Source organism: Polypterus senegalus, chromosome 4 (assembly GCF_016835505.1).
Source record: "Polypterus senegalus isolate Bchr_013 chromosome 4, ASM1683550v1, whole genome shotgun sequence".
Taxonomy (NCBI): Eukaryota; Metazoa; Chordata; class Cladistia; order Polypteriformes; family Polypteridae; genus Polypterus; species Polypterus senegalus.
The window spans coordinates 45,252,715-45,273,772 of NC_053157.1; the positions used below are offsets into that span (position 1 = coordinate 45,252,715).

The 21,058-nt window shown below is 35.0% G+C and overlaps 1 protein-coding gene across 3 annotated transcripts in view; it reads left to right on the plus strand.

Moving 5' to 3' along the window:
- Positions 1–21,058, plus strand: part of LOC120527308 (transducin-like enhancer protein 4) — a 162,659-nt gene that overhangs the window by 18,901 nt on the left and 122,700 nt on the right. For all 3 annotated transcript variants that reach the window (XM_039750567.1, XM_039750568.1, XM_039750569.1), the window contains exons 5-6: positions 9,740–9,802; positions 10,754–10,828. In XM_039750567.1, coding sequence (XP_039606501.1) covers positions 9,740–9,802; positions 10,754–10,828 — 138 coding nt within the window. The remainder of the gene's footprint in view (positions 1–9,739; positions 9,803–10,753; positions 10,829–21,058) is intronic.

Here is a 21,058-nt window from a genome sequence, read left to right on the forward strand (position 1 = left end):
CATTTTTACCAAAAAGCAAGCTGAATTACTCATTTATATAGATAGCAGTTTATTATTTTTTTTGTGTGTGTTGTGTTGTGATGTGTTATATTCATAATGAGTTGTAACTATTTCTGTACGCAGTTTTAAACTGGATTGCAGCTTTACAAATTGCTTGAAGAGTCTGTGTTTCCATATGATTGAATTTAATTATATTTGCTAGTGTGTATGATATGATCTGCATCATTTTCTCAATGTGCTTAGTATGTAAACATTATCATGCATTTTACGGTGTGAAAGACTGTGTGTACTGGCTCTTAATACTAACTTCCATTATTCCTTTTAAATTTGCAGTTAGTGTCATTTAAAAGTCAATATGTAATGCTGTAGATCCCTGTGGCATATCTGGCATTTACGTATTTTTGTTATTGGGCTAGTTTCTTGTTCCACGGTATCAAGTCTTGCATGACAATACATTTGCTTCATTACAGTTTGCCAGGAAAATAATTTTACCTGCAATATCCTTCACAAGTAGGGTTGTCATGATAAAAGGATTCTTGTAGTCGATACCAGAAATTTGACAGTTTTCAATACTCATTCGATACCAAGGCAAAAAAGTTTACATGAACAAATTTCAAAATGGGGTGTACCGTTCAAGCAGCTAAACCATTGCTTTTTATTAAAGGTACCTGCTGTGTTCAAGTGAAAAATAGATTTTATACTGTGTTACAGAATATAAGCACATTAAGTACTTTCTGTAATGTGCTTTTAAAATTGTGGTATAGCCTTCAAATCCAGGTCAGCCCACCTTATCTGCAGATTTATGGTTGTAGGAATCCCCATAGATGGACGAAAACCGCACATGAAGCAAACATAAGGGCTGATACAGTGGGGCCAAGGGTTGATCAAAACTGCAGAGGACAAACTGCGGATAGGGCGGGCCCGACTTTAGCTCCATAACTGTCACTTAAGTAAACTAATATCGACATTTATAAATATCAAATATAATGTACACAGCTTTAATGCAGAACCCTAGAAAATCTATACAAAACTGAATAAACTTACATTAAAATGTGAACATGAACATGTTGTGCACTCCCTGTACTTGTTTAGCAATGTGAATGTGTCAGATTGGAATGCAGCAGAATCTTTAAACTTTATTTTCTCAGTTTTCACTTTTGGGATAATGTAGACTTTGCAATGGTAGAACTTGGGTTCTGAGTAAAGTATTTCAAAATTTAGAGAACAGTGTTTAGTAGAGTTTAAAAAAAGTTCAGGCTTTGTGCAAGCACCCAATCTTGTACCTCTTTTATGAACTCTTGAGAACAGAGAGGAGAGGTTGGGAGTATGCGCTGATAGCGCATTGCCGCACCAACCACACAACAAACCACCTGGACTGGAACCAGAGTGCAGTGGGTGACGCCTCCGCACCACACTGGAATAGTATGAGGTTTTTTTAAGGTGGCTGGAGTGCCAATCCTGCCACCAACTCCCACATTTTCCCTGTAAGTTGGAGGTAGAAGTGAAAATGTACTGACATGCTGACAGACTGTCCAAACATCAACTTTTAAAGACTACTGTTAAATTGTGTTCAAAGTTGAAAAATCTGGAGTGGTCTCCACTACTTTCTCGTATACGCAGAAATTGGGATGGATATTTGAGGAGAAAAACCACAAGATAATGATTATATTGTTATATTATGTATGTTAAAGAGTGATCAATATGAAATTAATAATTTATTGAACAATTATTATGAAAGTAAAGTTGAGTAAATCGGACTCTGTAGCTGAATGAATAAAAGGTAAAGTACCACTTCCGGTTAATGGGAAAAGCCCAAAAGTTGGTAGAAATTAACATTTTGTACCTCATACTTGTATGCAAAATTTGTTTGACTTAAGTGAAAGCGTACTCAAGTTATTGTGTTTTTTATATATATATATATATATACACACACAATTCCAAAAATGGTATTTTTGGACTCTGGGAGGTCTAAAACGTCAATCAATCTCAAAATGAAATTTTTGGAGGATTCCAATACTTCCCTATACTTTGTTTATGAGAAGGACAGGGAGGTCTAAAACTTCGAGATTATCAAAATTTCAACATCGAATCTTTGGGCGATTACAATACTTTCCCTATACTTCATATACGAGAAAGTAAAAATGGTACAGACACTTCAGTGAGCCATACCCTAAAACAGTAATGAAATTTAGCACTTGGCCATATTCAATTTATGCAGCATAGGTTTATAGGGTCATTTTTGTCAGATGTATAATGCAAAGTAGGCTAACTCATTCACTCATCAACAAAACACTATTTCCTGTATAATTTAAAAGTTTGGCAGGATGGTACATCTGGGGCACTAGGTATCTGCTAAGGAACGACATTTTGATATATCAATATTTAGGAGACCTCTACCAATAGAATAACTAAATACCCCAACATTTCAAATATGCATTGTTGGGTTTGATTGAAATTTGGTGATGATCTAGAAAAACAGAATTAGCTGAATTTTTTTTTGTCTATTAATTAATGTTCTGCTAACTTATATGCTCTGACATAAATACTTTCTTGAACCGTGATGGTTGTACTGTGGTTTTTGAAAAGAGAATGCAGGAAATACAGTTGGCAAAAAGATGCATTTTTCAATGTACTGTTGTTAATCACAATTTTAATATCTAATACAGTATTTATCAGTTATTAATTTTTTGTCATAATTGTGCACCCCTATTAAACATTCAATTAATTGCATTGCATTTTCCACGTAAATGTGCAGCTTGTAAATGGACATGCTTTTTTATGTATTTTTACGTAAACCTCAATGTAGTGTATCGTGCTTTGATCTGAACCCTCCAAATATTTTATGGTACAAGATTACAGATCAAAGTGTTACATTCAGATCTGATTGAAGATACCATTTTCACAAGATGTCCTACAGGTTCCCATTTTTCCTCAATTTCAATTCAATTGAATATACTTTCTTATAAAATTGTGTTTTGCAGTGACCATTAACAACGTTAGTTTCTAGGAAATGCAGGAGCTGATCTGTGGCAGTAATGTTTTACTCATGCACAATTGGATCTAGCATGTTCTAGTGTAAGGCACTCCAATGAACCAATATTAGCTTGTGTTTTTTTTTTTTTTAAAAAGCACACAAATTATCGTATAGAGGAAAGTACTCAATTAGCTACATAGTAGTTCTGATACAGCCGATTAACCAATGGTAATATAAAGGACCTTTGTCTTAATAACCTGAAATGCAATTCGGGTTCCCATTCTTTAATAACACATTTGGTCTAAAGGTCTAAGACCATTTGCTGTGTAAATCCTAATAATTTTTCATAATATTGTACAGTGTTGAACTCCAGTTGCCCGAGGTAATGTGAAAAAGTGCTACCTTGGGTAGCTAAAAACATATGGCTGCTGTAGTAGCAACACTGCAAGTAGAAAGTGGGAAATGACGTCATCAGGTACGTGCACTGCTCATGGTGTTCAGAGACGGGCTCTGCGTTGCTGATGAATTGAGGTTTCCATATAGTTCATGCTGCACAGCTCCCACCTCGGATCAACAGAGTGCTGTTTCACAGTTCACCACCATCCGTTTACCACAGTACAAATGTTCAAAAAGAGATGCTTTGTTTTGCAAGTCCACAGCAGTTCAGTTAGGTTGTGTTTTGCATTTGGAACACTTAATGTGTAGTGACAATGCTGCCCAGAGAATGTTGGATCTGACACAGATTGATCAGCTCATGTCCCCAGGAAAGTGCACTGCATTGCTCATAGTGGTCAGAGACTGACTTTGCTTGGCTTACAGATGGAGCTCTCCATTTAGCTCACCATGCAAAGTTCTCACTTCTCAGTTGGAGAATTTGGGTTCATGGCTCCCATTGGCAATTCATTACTACTTGTGTGCTTGTCACGGGTTTCACAGCAAAACTTTTATGAAATATAAGTAAAGTAATATAGTACACTTACAGGTTCACCTTAGATAATCCAGCACCTCTGTAAGTTGAGGTGCTGATAATTGAGGATATACTGTGTGTGTGTGTGTGTGTGTGTGCTTGTGTATATACCATCCATATCATAAATGCAAAGAGTCACTGAAAATTGAGATTTTTTTTTTTTTTGTGAGTTGCACAGGAAGACCAAATAAATATACAGAGTTGCCAGTTTAATAGAAACCATTATCTAATAGCATGTTGCATCTCCCTTGACACAAAATCATCCGAAAATTCAATATGGTACTGGTTGTGCTGTTCAGGATTCTTGTACCATGTGGAAGTGATTGTTCAGTTGATGTAATTTAGACAGCTTTACATTCTTGGTGCAAACAGCTGTTTCCAATTCATACCAAAAATACTGTATCTGGTACAGGCCACTGAGCAACACAAACTTGCGTTTTGTTTTTTTTTTTGTTTTTGTTTTTTTGTTTCTGGAACTATTTGGTGACCATGTGCCTTGTGACCTGGTACCTTGTGTTTAGTAGTATACTGTATATCTGAGTGTGGATAATCTAGCCATGAAGAGATCTTAATAACCAAAGATGTTAAAGTATGCCTTGCCTAATTCAGAAGCAGTTTGCTTAGTTATTGCATGAGATCTTTTCTTGTATGAAAACTCGCTGTTCTCCTTTGACCCCGTGATCTATAAGCTGTTTTAATTGACAGGATTGGTATTGTATGATGTGTTGGAATGTTGAATTTGTGTAAAGGCAGAGGGTGTACCTAATAAACTGTCACTCAGTAAATATGCCAGTTTCCATGGAATTCTAGCCTTTGAATTCACACAGGGTCACTGCCATTGAATATTGCATAATCTGATGACTGGGTAAAATTGCAGTCATTTTAAGCGCTTCCTGTTAACTCTATTTGCAAAATTTGTCAAAAATAAAAATTCTTAACACAGTTAAGAATTTAATCAAGTACACAGCTCAGTCAAAATGTTTTTAATGTTAAAATTTCTTGTGGACCTCAACAATAAGTCCTTAGGACTCACCTGCCATGTACTGTTATTTTTTTTTTATTAGTTTATTGCCTGATATTTCCCTTAATTCATCATTGTGTTATAGTTGAATATAGTTTTTATCCCTAGCAGTATACAGTAGTTGGTGGTGCCTGTCCAGAGCTTGTTTGCTACTAATTTAAGTGATTGCTCAGCCGTATGAGAAATATATACATTAAGCATGTGGAGGCTTAAAGAACTATTTTAGAGATCTATAAATGTGTGTGCATTGTTTTTGTTTTTAATATTTGTAAATATATGTCTATATATGTTTAACATTTCAGTGTATGTGTATTTAGTTAGTGAATAGAATTCTTTTGCTTGCTATTGATAGCTAATAAGTGGACATTTGTTCCTTAGAATTTGGTTATTGGAGTTATTTAGTTCATTCTACGGGAAATGAAATCACAAAACACAAGAGTGTTTCTTACACTGCCCTCTTTTCCCTTCCCTATGGTGGGGGTGGGGGGAGACAGCAGAACAAAAGACCATAAAGCTTTCCATTTAAGCCTGAACAAATGCCCTTTTTTATTAGGTCATCCACACTGTGTTCAGCCTTGTCACAGGGGAAGCTGTGAACAGTATTGGTTTTTAAGAAGCTTTAGGGAGAAAAGTTTTTAACTCCTGCATAAACTTCAATGTTTGAAATTTATATAAAGATGCTGAGGTCCGTTATGGTGTATTGTTGATATTTAAAATCAACCCCTAGGGTAAGTTATCGAGTAGGAGCTTTTCACTCAACTATCTGATGGCAGATTAGAAATCTCCCTTGTTAAAATCTATTGTCTAAGCTAGATCCACCAAGACGCTGTCAGAATTTTAAGTGGCTAAATTAAATTCAATTGTGCTGTATTGCATTTGCTCTGTCATTCTCACCCTGTTTGTTACACCGGGGCACCCTCCACCCCCAATTTTCCACCATTACCAGAGCCCTCCTAAACTGAAAAAAATACATCTTTGATGAATCTGCTCGTCACCCTTAAGCTGTCTGTCTGTTTCTCATCAGATCTTGGGTCGCGGTTCAGCAAGCAGAAGAAAAGATTTTAATAAAAGCCGCGCCAAGGGCTGTAATGCATCATTTTAGGCCCCTAATTACATTACAATGACAAATATCAATGGTGACAACAGCAATAACCTACATCCTTTAATGGTCGTGCAGCAAAAGGAGTTTGGGCTCACTGCCATTAGATTTAGCTGCCATTTATCTAAAAAAAAAAAGAGAGAAGTGAAGGGAAAAAACGTCCATTAGAAAAGTGCCTCTGTTATTATTATTGCCTAATAACCAGTCGCAGTAAAACAGGGGTGATTCTGTAAATAAATTATCAGAGTGTAGCCCTTTTCCACAATAAAGGAAAGTCAAATTAGACGACGACCAATGCATCGGTGGTGTTTCTGGGGCAACCTTCTCTTTTAAGGTAAGGAATTGTCTAAGTTTATAACCCTTTCTTTGTCCAATGCTAATTAGCATGACCATGACAAATTCATTGATTCTAATATCAAATTCCCTTGTAGCAAAAACATTAAATGTTTTCAGTTTTGCATTTAAATTTGACAAACCATCTGAAAGTGTTTTTAATCATCTTTTTGTCATCTTTTCCTGTATCATTAATTATTTATCCTTCTCTTGATGAAATCAAGCTTTTTTGTTTTAACAAACTTAAATAACGACTGCATTGTCAATGCAAAGTATTCCGTCAAGTAATCAAGCTTGTATGCATACCTTTTGCACAATAATCTGGTCAATATGTATCTTTGTTATAAAGAATGTTTTTTTATTTTTAAGAATGCACATTTAGCTTTAAGTGGGACATTCACATCTACACCTTTATAATAAAGGCTTGAAGTAAAGAGTATCTATTTTTTATGGCTTGATTGACAGTTTTAGGTAGTCCTCCTTTTTTAAATTTGTGATATTAGGTCATAAGAGAAGTAGAAAGATGGTCAAACATAATCAGAGCTTCGTATATTCTGTAATATAGACCTTACTCTCCTGTAAACTCTGTTTAAAATGATTGCAAAAATGGAAGTATTTGTGTAAAACTGTGGATCTGTCAGTGACCACCAGTGGGATTTTTTTTTTCTTTTAAAATTGGGTAATGCAGATGTTCATTTGCAATGATTGATAGGTTTCATTATGAGGTGTAAGCCATTTCCAAGTATTTCTGAACAAGATAAAGGGGACAGGTTACTGTTGGTTAGTTTGTTTACTGTGGAGGAAGGAGTATGCATATATGCATATAAGGCATAACAATATTATATGCTATTTTAAGACAAAAAAGTGTCTGTGGAAACTGAAAGGCATTTAATGAAAATTTAAAGGTGCACATGACATTGGTGAGGCAGTAAGACATGGGGACGATTTCTTCTGCTAACTAAATATGAGTAAAACATAATTTAAACTGTAACAGTATTTTGTTTTATATTGTATAATTACTTAGTAAATTTATCTGTGATTTATTTCGTATGATCTTTCAGGCATACACTTAACAACTATAACATAATATTGCCCTGAATTGTTACTCCATTAAAGATATATTTTCAGACACTAAATGTTTGCATCCTTAGACAACAGTGACTGCTGTGTGAATGTTTTGTTCAATTATGTAGCTTATTCCTCGTCATCACAAATGTTTGTATATATTACTGTGAAAATCAACAAAATATTTTGTAAACTGGTAACAGGAATAACTTAGTACATGAAGTTCTAAGGAATTTCTCTCTAATTACAAATACTGTATTAGTGTTTTTTATGAAAGAACACCAGCGTTGATTTGGAAACCCTTCTAGTAAGCATTTTATTAATATAGTTCTATGTGTTATGTACGTGTGTATGTATCTAGCTGCAAACAAGTATGTATGTGTGTATATAATATATATAATTTTGGGATGTGAATATCAAGCATTTAAAAGTTGTCCTTATTTGAAGATTAAAAAACAAAAAAAATTACAAACTGAAAAAAAGTTAGTACCTAAGCGCCACCCTCTGCTTTTCTTTCACATTTTGTACCAGCTTATGGTGCTAACCTCAGTGGTTCTGTTATGGGGAATTACTTTTTTTTACCCTGGATTCTTCCCTTTTTAATTTTTTTTTCACCTTTGCATTTTAGTTTCTAAAGATATTGCTTTACATTTTTGTGACTAGTGATGAGTGAACCAAGTGGAGTTCACCTCCCCGTGAATTCAATGAAATCACAAAAGTGTTTGGGAACATGTCTGACCTACGTAAAATGCATTGAAGTCAATTGGAAGGAGGAAATGGATTATAATGGAGCTATAGTCTTTTTAAGTGTCCCTGAGGACTAGGGAAGCTTCTACAAACTATGTTAGACTGATTATTGTTGCCAGAAATGTGACCTGAGTGTGTGTTATGCAAATGAAGAATGCAGCAGAAGTGATTGACGTTCTACAAAAATAGCAGCACTAACTAGTAGGGTGGATAGATGACTGAGAATGGGGCAAAAATTAAAAGTGATCACATTGTGAAATGTAAAGACAAAGTTTGGTAAAGCTCTGTGGTTGGCTTTTTTTTTTTTTTTTCTTTTTCTCATTATCTTGGTTATTTTTCCTCTCTGTCAATCACCAGTCCCCGGTTTTTTGCTCTTACAACTACAAGGGGGATTGACTGGCCAAATCTGTTCTTCAGTTGTGGTGCTGCAGCCTCCAATAAACAAGTCCCCACCTAATCGGCTCTTGAGTTATGCAATACCCCAGTAATGATCTAAGATAGCTGTGCTTGAATTTCTCCTTTGGAAGCCATATAAATTGTCTTTGCAATGCATGAAGCTACAGCTCTACACTTCTCAATTCTTTATGTTAAAATATCAATGTAACATAGAGTGTACCTGCACTTGTGTATATCCACTTCAAGTGCAGCTTTGGCTATAGACATTCCCATCTGCGGACTTAATGGGGGAATGCATACAATTAATGAAAAACATGAAAAGAAATACTATACTTGAGCAATTGACTTTAACATATGAAAATCATAAACCTCTAATAATGATGGTAATATATACTCAGATTTCACATTATTCCTATTGATATCCCATTTCGATTCAAAAGAATATACTTTTCAATAGAATTGTGTTTTGCTATGATTATCAACAAAAGCAAAGTTACTAGGAAAAGCAAGAGAAATCAGGAATTGATCTAATGCAGGAATGTTTACCCATGGACAATTGTGTATAGCGTGTTCAAGAGTAAACACCACCAGTGAGCTTATATTACTTATTACTGTTACTGGTGCGTTTATCCAAGGTTACTGAAATGCAAGTTATTGCATTTCTTTTGTTTTTCCATTTGGTGCACAGGCAGGTCAAATGACATGCTTATGGTCATATAGTGTCAGTAGCAGATTATGAACCTATAACCTCAGGATTAGAAGTCTTAGGTCTCAGTGTTTCAAGAGACATTCATTTACTGCAAACGCAAATCTTTGGTATTGTCAACCTGCATAAACCAATTCAGCCTCTCCCAGTGTTAATGGGTATAAGACAGGAAGCTGCCGTTAATGTGGTTCCAGTCCAGTGCAGTTTTGGGCAAACATAAAGCTGCTTTGGTGGGATTCTGGCTGTGGAGGCACCCAATGAGAGACTGCTAAAGTGGAAAATAATTAAAGAAAAATTTGTTTACTGAACATCAAACTATTCTGTTTAGTTTATTCGCATAAAGAGTGATGTGTACATTTTTTTATAGCAAATCTAATTATAGATCTGTAGCTTATTTTAGCACTAATGGATTTTTGTTTTATTTCTCACAGGCAGAAATTGTTAAGCGGCTCAACGCCATTTGTGCTCAAGTTATTCCTTTCTTATCCCAGGAGGTAAGAGTTTACAAAGACGTACTTTAATAATTTACCCTTGATTATATGTTAATAGTTTTCAAATAGTGGAATGCCAGAACTTTGAACTGTTTAAGAATGTTGATTATGTAGTTGTGGTTGTTCATGCGTTTCATATAAAGTTGTTTAATAGGAGACTATACTAAATGTATAAATAATCAACAGTTACTGATAAAACATTGGTTTGAATTTCAAAATTTTGGAATAGTCATATAAATGTGTGGTAATTAAAATAATGTACTCTTGCTTGTAACCAATGCTTTCATGAAAGATTCATTTAAGGTCAAATACATAATACTTAGGTTTGAGCACATTATCATATTGCTAAAATTATTTATGAAGTATCAAACATTCCATGTTCTTTCCACCTTTTTTTTCAACTTTGTATCTTAACCTAAAATTTATTTGTAGTCTTTATGATTATTTTTTTATAGAATTTGCACATTGAGCGTTTACTGCAAGTTCTTACCTCCCTAATGACAAATTTCACTCTCATGTAAATAGGTTTAGTTATAGTTATATTAACTAAGATACATACAATAGCATTATTTGGTTTAAGAGCATCTTTTTAGAATTTCCTTTATTTCATATACATTTTAGGTCAGGAAGTGCTCAGCTTATAAAGGAAAAAATAGGAGGTTTTTATCTTTCTGTGAAGAAGAAAATTTCAGAAAAGTGTAGTTCCACACTCTTCATTTTTTAATAAGTGATAGAAGATAGAATCAGTGTCATATTAGACACTAAAAAACAATGCATAAAATAAAGAGTGACAAAACCTGGGTAATTTTTGGCAAAATGTAAATCTAATGGCACCAATCTGCAACACCACCAAAAATATGTTGGGAGATGTTTAGGAATTATAACAAATGTGTTCTATTCACTGTGATTACAGCACATAAATATATTTCATATTAGTTTTTTTCCCTTAAATAGCATCAGCAGCAAGTTGTCCAGGCAGTTGAAAGAGCTAAACAAGTAACCATGGCAGAGTTAAATGCTATTATTGGGGTACGTGATCTTTCTTATTTTTTTATTGTTGACTAATTTTTATAATTTGTTTATATACTGCTTAAAGTTATTTTTATAATAAGGCTAATAATTGTTTTCCTGTAATTTTAACTGATATAGCTATCTATTTCTTGTTTATAAAAAAAATATACCAAAATATACACTTGTGAGTTAACTGTACAGTACCCACAGACATTAAAAACAACAATTAATAGAATATTAATCTCAAATAAATAATCATATGCAAATCTGCTTTTAACTTAACTGCTTGCATTAATGTGCAGACTATTAAAAGTGCAAATCGGGAGCATAGTTAGGTTTTATGTGGCATTTTAATTGTGCCTTTGTACATTCCAGTGTCTTAACAGAAAGATTCATTTTAATAAACAAGTGTGTTTCAACCTTACTGCTAGTGAGTCAGGTCCTTTCCTCTTTCACCGCTCAGAGAAAGAGTTGAGAATGCTTCTCATTGCTGAGACAGTAAAATTTGCAGTCTTTGAGTAAAACACAAACAACATCCTTTGTAAGTGGCATAAAATGTGTAGGAGAGTGCCTATATTTTGATAAAGAACTAGGTGTCCTTGCACTTTTCACAGAAGGCCTATTGTTGTATTGTGCCTCTAACAGCAATAATGAATCTCCTCATCTGTGCTCCTTGTTGGTGTTTAGCAGCAGATTAGACTTGCCTTTTTGAAAACCATTGGAGCTGTTACTATATATGTTTAAAGCAAATGTAAACACAATTATGAAAGGTTTTTATTTATAAATGCAGTTTTTCACCTCATCCGGATCAGACGTTTGCCTGTATGTGAAATATGCTCCTACCTTCACATCTGACACATCACAGCCTCATATCTTTAGAACCTGAATGTACTTAAATAAAATTTACTGAAGCCCAGCTATTTTACATTTCTAAGCCATTATTGGTGAATCCCCTGGAAGTATCATCCATATTATGCATAGCCAAAAAACAAAAAAGGTCTGGCAAGTTAACATTTGGTTAACTTACAAGTGGGGTTTTTATGTTTTTATTTACTGAAAAGTAATGATTTTCTGCCTTCACAGATGTTGCCTTTTTTAGTATGTTAAATACACATTCCTAATAAGTTTTTCATTGCACATTTTTTCAAAGCTGCTGTGATGCCTCTCATTAAACACACAAAATTTTATTAGGAAAACATAATTAATATTTAAAATTCTTCATTTAAGCTAATGTCCTTTTAATGTAGTTTTTATTCCTTGGAAACTTTAGATAGTTTCATAATTTTTAAAGTACTCTTTTATAGAAGTAAATACTCTTTTCTGGAAGACATTTAAATACTGTATGTACTATATTTAAATCAACCCAAATAAACACAATGCGATAAAAATATGCAATCCAGTGATTAAAAACACTTAAAACACTATGGTAAGCTGTAAAGATTGCAGCATAAATGATCATTCTTTGTTGTGCCCATTAGTGCTAGTTTGCATAGGGCACTGGTTCATTTGTAATTATTAATTTAAATGAAACATTAAAGTGAATTTGATACTTTACCTATCTTTTGCTTCCTTTTTTCTTTTATAAAAATTTGATACAATCGCAGTTGCTGATGTACTGTTTATATAAAAAAAAAAGTGAAAAAATCTGAAAGCTAGTTAACAGTTTTAAGCATGCAATCTGCAAATTCAAGCCACATTTTTAGAATTATCTAAGTTTTTCTTAAACTTACGATGAGGAGAAGCTAGTAATTAAAATATTAAAACGCAGCTTTTTTAAATTAAGGTTTACTAAATAGTAAATTTTATGGATTGACATTAATTCCTTTTTGACAAAATGGTTTGAATAAAGTGAATTCATTATGGTAAGGCTATACAATAGCCATCTTTCTTTCCTTTGACAGAAGTCTTAGCATCTGTTATTTTTTATGACTGTAGTATGCATTGGTATTGTTTCTTATACAGTACTTCTTTCAAATTTCAACAAAGCTTTCTTTTTCTTTCAACTTGGATGCATTCGTTTTTACACTAAACAAGATACAGTACTCTGCAGCAGTAATATAATTTAGCTACTGTTACTTTGAACTTATCTTTTGTTACCCAAGAGAAATCGCTTATGTTGCAAAAGAAGTTATGAATATGTTCAGTTTCAGAAATTCATATATGCACGACTGTATATAACCAATTTAACAGTCTAATTACACAAAATAGATTTTTTGGCATGTGTGGTCATTAAATGTTTTCTCTTTTTTACCACGTGGAAATATTAAGATTTGATCTTCATTTAAACAGTATCTATAGATAACAATTCTGCTTTTTTCATCTGTGGAAAAAGTAAGTACGCCATCGATTCTGATAATTGGTATTGCTCCTTTGGCAGAAAAAAACCTCAAGTATACATTTCCTACAACTATCTAATGGTCTCTGACATTAACTGGGATTATGTTTTTACTGCTTCTCCAAGCAGAGTTCTTTGTGCAATGTGTTTGAGGTAGGTCTTGGTAACCCAGCCCATTTCAAATTCCTCAATAGCATCTTATTGGGGATCAGATCTTGGCTTTAACTTGGCCATTGCTGAGCCCTCTATTTCTTACTTTTTAGCCTATACTTGGTGGATTTACTAGTATGCTCAGGGTCATTTTCATGTTTCAAGTTCTATTTTCAGTTGAGCTTCAGTCCTCTGAGAGATGGTCTTGTATTATCCTCAAGCACACTCTTGTACAATGCAGAATTCATAGTGGATACTGCAATGATTAGCTAACCAGATCCTAATTCTGCAAAGCAGCACTGAACCATAATATTTACATCACTAAACTTTACAACTGGTGTCCAGTTCTTCCGGTCAAGTTTTCATTAAACATGTTTTCTGGTACTGTAGCCAATTACTGACCTGTCCAGAGAACATAATTCCAGAAGTCCTGTCTAGATATTTACAGGCAGACTTTAGCCTTGACCTGATGTTCTATCTAGACAGCAAAGTTTTCCTCCTGACAAGATCTCCTGTAAAGATCTAATTTGTGCCGCCTATTTCCAATGATATTTAATGGCAGTAGGTTTTGTTTTGTGTTTAACATTGTAGTTTGCTTTTTAAGAAAAATAAAAGCATTTAATAAAATCATGCATAGTTAGGAGAGGAGGAGTTGTATGTGAATTTGATTGGTTATGAGCATGTTATTCATGACTCTATCTATCTAATGCACATTTTTTAGATTTGATTCCTGCCTTGTGTCAAAATGCATTTTTCCTATTTTTTTTTTGTCTTAAATGGATGGATTTGCAGACATTTTGTACTGTAGGATATTTTAATAATTGTAAAGTTGCACATTTTCTGCAATTTGATTTGCCTGATTATTTTTTTTTCTCTGCAGTAAATTTAGTGTGTTTTTGGTGAGTTGTAACAGTGTATATACTTGTTAAGAAAGCATTAGTTTGGCTTTTTTGGAGGTATTTATTAAAAGATTTTTGGGCAATTCATCCTTGGAAGTGAAACTGAAGTGCAAGTGGAGCATGCAGCTGACCAGTAATCTGAATCATACCGTACATGTAGTCTTGGAAAGGTCTAGTCAAAGTCCATCTCTAGATGTCTTTGTATTGTGTCAGTAACTGAATTAAGTAGTATATGCTAGATAATTCACAATTCTTGAAACATTAAATCAGTTCTGCAGGGAGAATTGAGAGCAAATGACAGTTCAGCCTTGGAAACTAAAGCAGATGTTAAATTATAGATTCTACAGATAAGGTAGCAGATTTCCATGTCCAATTTGTGTTCTGCTCTGCTGTCCTCTCGTGTAGCTAATAAAATACCCAAGCACCCATAGTTTGTATAATGCTAGAATTTAATAACACTAGTAGAAGACTGTTTATCTTCCTTTGGAATGCTGGAAGTAATGATGACTTTTTATAATAAGCTTACAGCACAATAGATTCTCATTACTTTGCTAAAATGAGCAAAGTAGCTTCATAAATGCAGTATGAGATGAAAAGTTAACCCATGTTCAGTCCTGAATTTTAAAAATGCAAAGGTATTCCTTGGGCTAAAGTTATAATATGACAGCATCTAGTAAAGAAGTGTGGATGACTGTGCGTTGAAAGACTGATAAAGATTAGGCAGAATAACATAGATAAAGTTTCATATTTGGGACATATTAGAGTTGGCAGTGGAGATCACAGAATGTCTTTGGACTGTTCATATTCTCCTTGAGGTGATGAGGGTATGAAAGTCCAAAATTAAGTCAAGGTCCAACAGGCAGCACTGCCACACTGTCACTTAACATAAACAACTTTTAAATTCACAGCAGTCTTTTTTTTTGTGTGTGTGTTTTTTTTTTTTTTGTTTTGTTTTTAATTTAGATGTAGGAAGTGTACCTAATATAAATGTATCCTTTAAGAAAGCAAAATTTCATTTACTAAAAGGAGATAGTTGTGAATGGAATTGGACGAAATGTATATTTGATAAATAATAAGTAGCTACATGTATATATTGTGACATTTGATGTGCAGCAAATGTGGCACTGAGTGTGCTAACCTAAGAGTTAATCAAATGCATATTGATGGCAAAATATATTTGTGCAAAATCTTCAAGAAAATGAATCTCCCACACTTGAAAATCTCCAGTGGTATGGAGTTATGACCCAGGACTCCGATCAGCCTAGGTACTCTGGTTTTCTTCCTTATCCCATTCAAATGCATTATAGCTTTTTAGGATTGAGCCCTGCCGACATTGCATTCAGGTTTGGTTCCCACTATACATTGCACATGGCAGGAATATTCTTTTATACACTGTGACCTTGTAATGAAACAGGCATATTTCATTCCATCCATCCATTTTCTAACATGTGCAAGGCAAGGACCTATACTGCACAAAGCAGCAGTCCATTCAATTACACACAGAAACACATACACTTTAAATCATATAGTGCCACTTTAGACTTGACAATTAACCTAACATACATGTACCGTAGATCCCGTTATATAAGCCGAGAATTTCGTCCTAGATTTTTGGCTTGGAGTTTGGGGGTCGGTTTATACAACGAGTATCGTTTCAGATTCAAGATTTCCAGCGCAATGCCGGTTTTGCCGATGAATACGGAAGTAAATAATGACGAAACTACAGAGCCATCTTTCAGATGAAGAAGTAACTTTGCATGCCGGTACTTTAAATTAAATAAAGAATTTATTCAAAAAGTGTTTTAGTTGATTTTATTAATAAAATTTATAATAAATTATCGGGAAGTTTAAAATGAAATTTTTTGTTTTGATTTATGATCAACATCTTGCGTTACGAAACGGATGCGGTCACGTGTATCCGCTTGCCCGATTGTAAACAAACAACTAAGAGCGTTAGTAGCGTCAGTCGGAGCCCAGATACATGTGTGTGTTGATGTAATTTCCGTCATTGCAGTGATTTACCTATATATATAATTCATTAAGACCATGCAAGCAACACACATAATTGCTAAGGATGGAAGAGAAGGTAAAATTAAGCGATCGCAATCGAAACGCAGATGGACATTGTGTGGAAATATCTCCTCCCTTACTGCAGCCGAAAGATGTCAAATTAAATGGTGAGTACAGTATGAAATTGTTTCTAGAATAGAATGCCTTTTATTATCACTATACGCATCTACAATGAGATTAAAAGCAGCTCCTTCAGTGCAGAAAAAAGTTCTGTATAGGGCTTGTATGGTTGTTTTTTAGCTTTAGCATAACGCCGGATCTGCGGCCCCACTTCTGCTTTCTTTCCCTCCTCTGTCTGTGTCGTCTCCTAGACCTGACAACAATCCATGGAGAGCCCGCTGGTCTCGCTATGTTGTCTGGGATGTTGTGCGTGTGATGAAAAACACTCGAAATGGACACCGATGTCTATAAGGTTCTGAATGGTATAGCGGATGTTCACCGAACCGATCGTGCACAAACAAGGACAAAAAAAAAAAAGTACAAAAACAACAAAAAAGTGCACTGAAAAGGAGAGCCCTGAGCCGCTGCAACCATGCGTGCCGCCATGCTCGTAGCTTAATCGAAGTAGGCTAGGCACTTTTTATAAATTTTTGGTTAGTACATTAGAAAAATTATTGGTGTTTTGGTAAATTATGCACATTATATTATATATCAAAAATGCCGGCAGTCTCAAATTCTCGCCGATAAACATTATAAATATACCCGAAGAGACACTTTTAAGGAAATTTAGAAAATTTTGCTTGGAGAAGGGGGTCGGCTTAAATACCGGTCATCGGCAAATACATGTAATTTAGTAGGTAGAGAAGGGGTTCGGCTAATATACCGGGTCGGCCTGTATTCCGGGATTACAGTATTTGTGGTATGAGGGGGAAAAAATGAAGTACCCAGTGAATCTATATATCCAGGGTTCAAACTCTGGAGTCTGTTGTGCATTTGTGTGTGTGCATAATCTGTACATTTAAATTAGCTTGTCAAATGGAATTTAATTTTAATTAAAATTCCTTTTTGATAGTTTAGTTCACTTAAAACTAATTTAATTTAAAAGTATTAACTTATAACTAATATTTCTTGATTAAAGCTAAAACAAGAAACTTTAAATTTTATTCTGTTACAAAATTGTGCAGAAATTGAAAGTAGCCAGAAGGCACTGTGCTGTATTTTCATCAGGATTAAAGGTATAGCCAACGCTTCCTTTATTGTATGTGGCAATGTTGTTTATTCCTCGTAACAGCACAAGATTACTACAAAGAGATGATTGATTATGACCTGCATTGAACCGAAGAGTGTGAAATTGGCAATGATGAGAATATTGACATAAGTATTAAACTAATAATTAATGTGAGGCTGGCATAGGTTGTTTAAAAGCAAAGAATGTCATGGTAAGGAAGTGTCTCTCCTATCATTTTGTTAGCTTTACTGTTTTGTACAGTTTCAATTATTAAACAAGGTGGCTGTTTCATGTAGAACATTTCTGGTCCATTTTGATGTACTTTGTAATATGATTAGCATACATAACTATAATTTCGTTGATTGAATGAGGTTTTGTGTGGCTGTGTGTTGTTTTTTTTTTCATTTTATGAAACGTGCCCACTATAGAGAATAAAAAATTAAAATATATATATATTTGTGTGTGTAATAAATATGTATATAATATATGTGTGTATATATATATATATATATATATGTGTATAAGTGACTATATATGTATTGTGGATGCGGCCCGGGCACAGACAGGCAGACATGTTGTTTTCCACCACCACACGTTTATTTACAAATATATACAAGTTAATAAGTGCTCACACAACCCCACAAAGTCCTGGCCAACACACAATGCCTTCTCTTCGGGCCTCTCTCTCTCTCTCTCTCTCTCTCCTGCCTTGTCCTGCTTCCATCCGACTCCAGCCTTGACTGATGGGACACGGCCCATTTTATATTATCCCGGATGAGCTCCAGGTGTGTCTCGGCATTCCTCCCTGGACACGCCCCAGTGTGGCGGAAATGCCGGCTGTTCTCCCGGAAGCTCTCCGGGTGTCCCTTTTCTTCTTCCCCCCAGCACTTCCTAGTGTGGCGGAAGTACTGAGGTCCAGGGTCCCCAAGGCATTGGGGCACCCCCTGGCGGTGACCACGGGTCCCTACAGGGTTGGGCTTCCAAGCCCTCTACCCGTGGTCCCCAAAGTAACCAGGAAGGCAGCCCCCACGTGATCCAGGGTGGGCATTGACCCTCTTCCAGTCCCTCAAGGCGTCCCGGCCGGGTCGTTGCCCCTGCCATCCCTGACAGTATGTATGTGTATATACTATATATATATATATATATGTGTGTGTGTGTGTGTGTATGTACACTCACCTAAAGGATTATTAGAAACGCCATACTAATACGGTGCTTGACCCCCTTTTGCCTTCAGAACTGCCTTAATTCTACGTGGCATTGATTCAACAAGGTGCTGAAAGCTTTCTTTAGAAATGTTGGCCCATATTGATAGGATAGCATCTTGCAGTTGATGGAGATTTGTGGGATGCACATTCAGGGCACGAAGCTCCCGTTCCACCACATCCCAAAGATGCTCTATTGCGTTGAGATCTGGTGACTGTGGGGGCCATTTTTAATATATATACACATGTGTATATATATATACTAGCAAAATACCAGCAGGAGAGTAGTGTGTTAAAGAAGCAATGAAAAAGAAAAGGAAACATTTTGAAAATAACGTAACATGATTGTCAATGTAATTGTTTTGTCACTGTTGTGAGTGATGAGTGTTGTCATATATATATATATATATTTACACACACATAAACATATATATATACATATCTATACATATACACATATATACATACATATATATATCTACATATATACACATACATATACATACATATATATATCTACATATATACACATACATATACATACATATATATATCTACATATATACACATACATATACATACACACACATATATAAACATATATATACATACATATCTACATATATACACACACAGCTATTTCAGTATCAGTGCAATACGCTGCTTGTTAAAACGGATAACTCCGCTCTTACGTGCAAGTCTGCGTGGATATTATGAACTATCGTATTTGTTCAAGTTCTATTTAAATTTTAAATAGAAGGAATTTTTATTTAGTCGACAGAAATATCTTTGGTAGGAATGGTAAAACAGACAGGAATATTATTCCTGAATAAATCAACTCAAACCTTAAACAACTTATAATATTTTGCTCTCCATAAAAATATATCCTGTCTAAATTATACAAGTTAGAAATAAAGTAAACATTAAAAGAACAAACATTCAAATTTCTTTACTCTTATGTAATTTTATATAAAAATAAACTTAGATTTTAAATATCCCAAAAGATTTTGCTCTCCATAAAAATATATCCTGTCAAAATTATACAAATTCAAATATGAACATGCTGCATAACAAAACCTGGAAATATAAATAAAATGTGTTCCTTTCAGCAATAACAAATCAAATCATTCAGTTGTCTTTGCTCATATGTCATTTTAGAGCTGGACGCCTGGCATCTTTTTGGCAACAAGTTCGTTTTGTTTGGTGTGAGGTTCTGTGTTGTGGAGATTCTCAGGATGGATTGCAGGTGCTCATCAGTGAGGCGACTCCTGTGTGCTGTTTTGTTAGTCTTTATCACTGAGAAGAGCTTCTCACACAGATATGTGCTACCAAACATGCACAAGGTTCGAGCCGCATGTAGACGGACTTTTTTTGTTCTTCAAAGTCACCAAAGCGCCGTGCAAACTCAGTGCGCTCAGTTTATCAGCAAAGTGCGATTTGGGAACACCGTAGTGACGACTTGGTTTAACATTACTTGGCAACAGGGAAAGTGGGGCAAGTTGCACTGGTGCATTTGTGTCTCCCATAAAAGCAGCTTCACTTGAAATCACTTTGTGATTGTGCACGGTAAAACGTCCGCTGAAGTGTCAGATTCTTATTTAATTCTTCTGCTTTCTGTATCTTCTGCATTGCATTCAGGTTACCCTGATGTTTTGTCTCATAGTGCCGTCTTAGATTAAATTCTGTAATTACAGCCACATTAGCTCCACAAATGAGACACACGGGTTCAGTAAACATATACTCAGCCTCCCATCGGTTTTTAAAGGCTCTATTTTCAGAATCAACTTTTCTCTTCAGCATCGTGTGAGCTAGCCGCAATAACTTGCAGCATCATAAGCTAGACTTGATTAACGCGGTAAGTGTTGGCAAGGCAGCTGAAGCGCTGCATTATGGGATCTGTAGTTTATTGTGTTACCAGCGCTTCATATACCGGGCCATTAATAACAATAATACAGTATATAAAATGATCTCGCGGGCGGATATAATTACGCCGGGCGGATGTGGCCCGTGGCCCTTGAGTTTGACACATATGGACTAAATAGAACTTGAAAAGATATATTTTTCAAATGTGATCGCGCAATTCAGATAGAGTTGACGCACTACAGCCTGCATCCTCCCCTCGCTCTTACTTTTTTACCGTTCATCTAATGAATACACTGAGTATGGCTTTACCAAAACAATCATTGATGGCGAATAAAGTATCCATTATTCGAGTATGTAGATCGGGATATATATATACATATATATATACCAGCGTATCAGCGGAGAAGTAGTGTGTTAAAAAGCTAGAAAAGAAAAGGGAACATTTTAAAAATAGCGTAACATGACTGTCAATATACAGTATTTGTTTTGTGAGTGTTACTGAGTGTTGCTGTCATCAAGGATTTGATTATCATTATTTCTTTCAATCAGGTTCGTATTTGT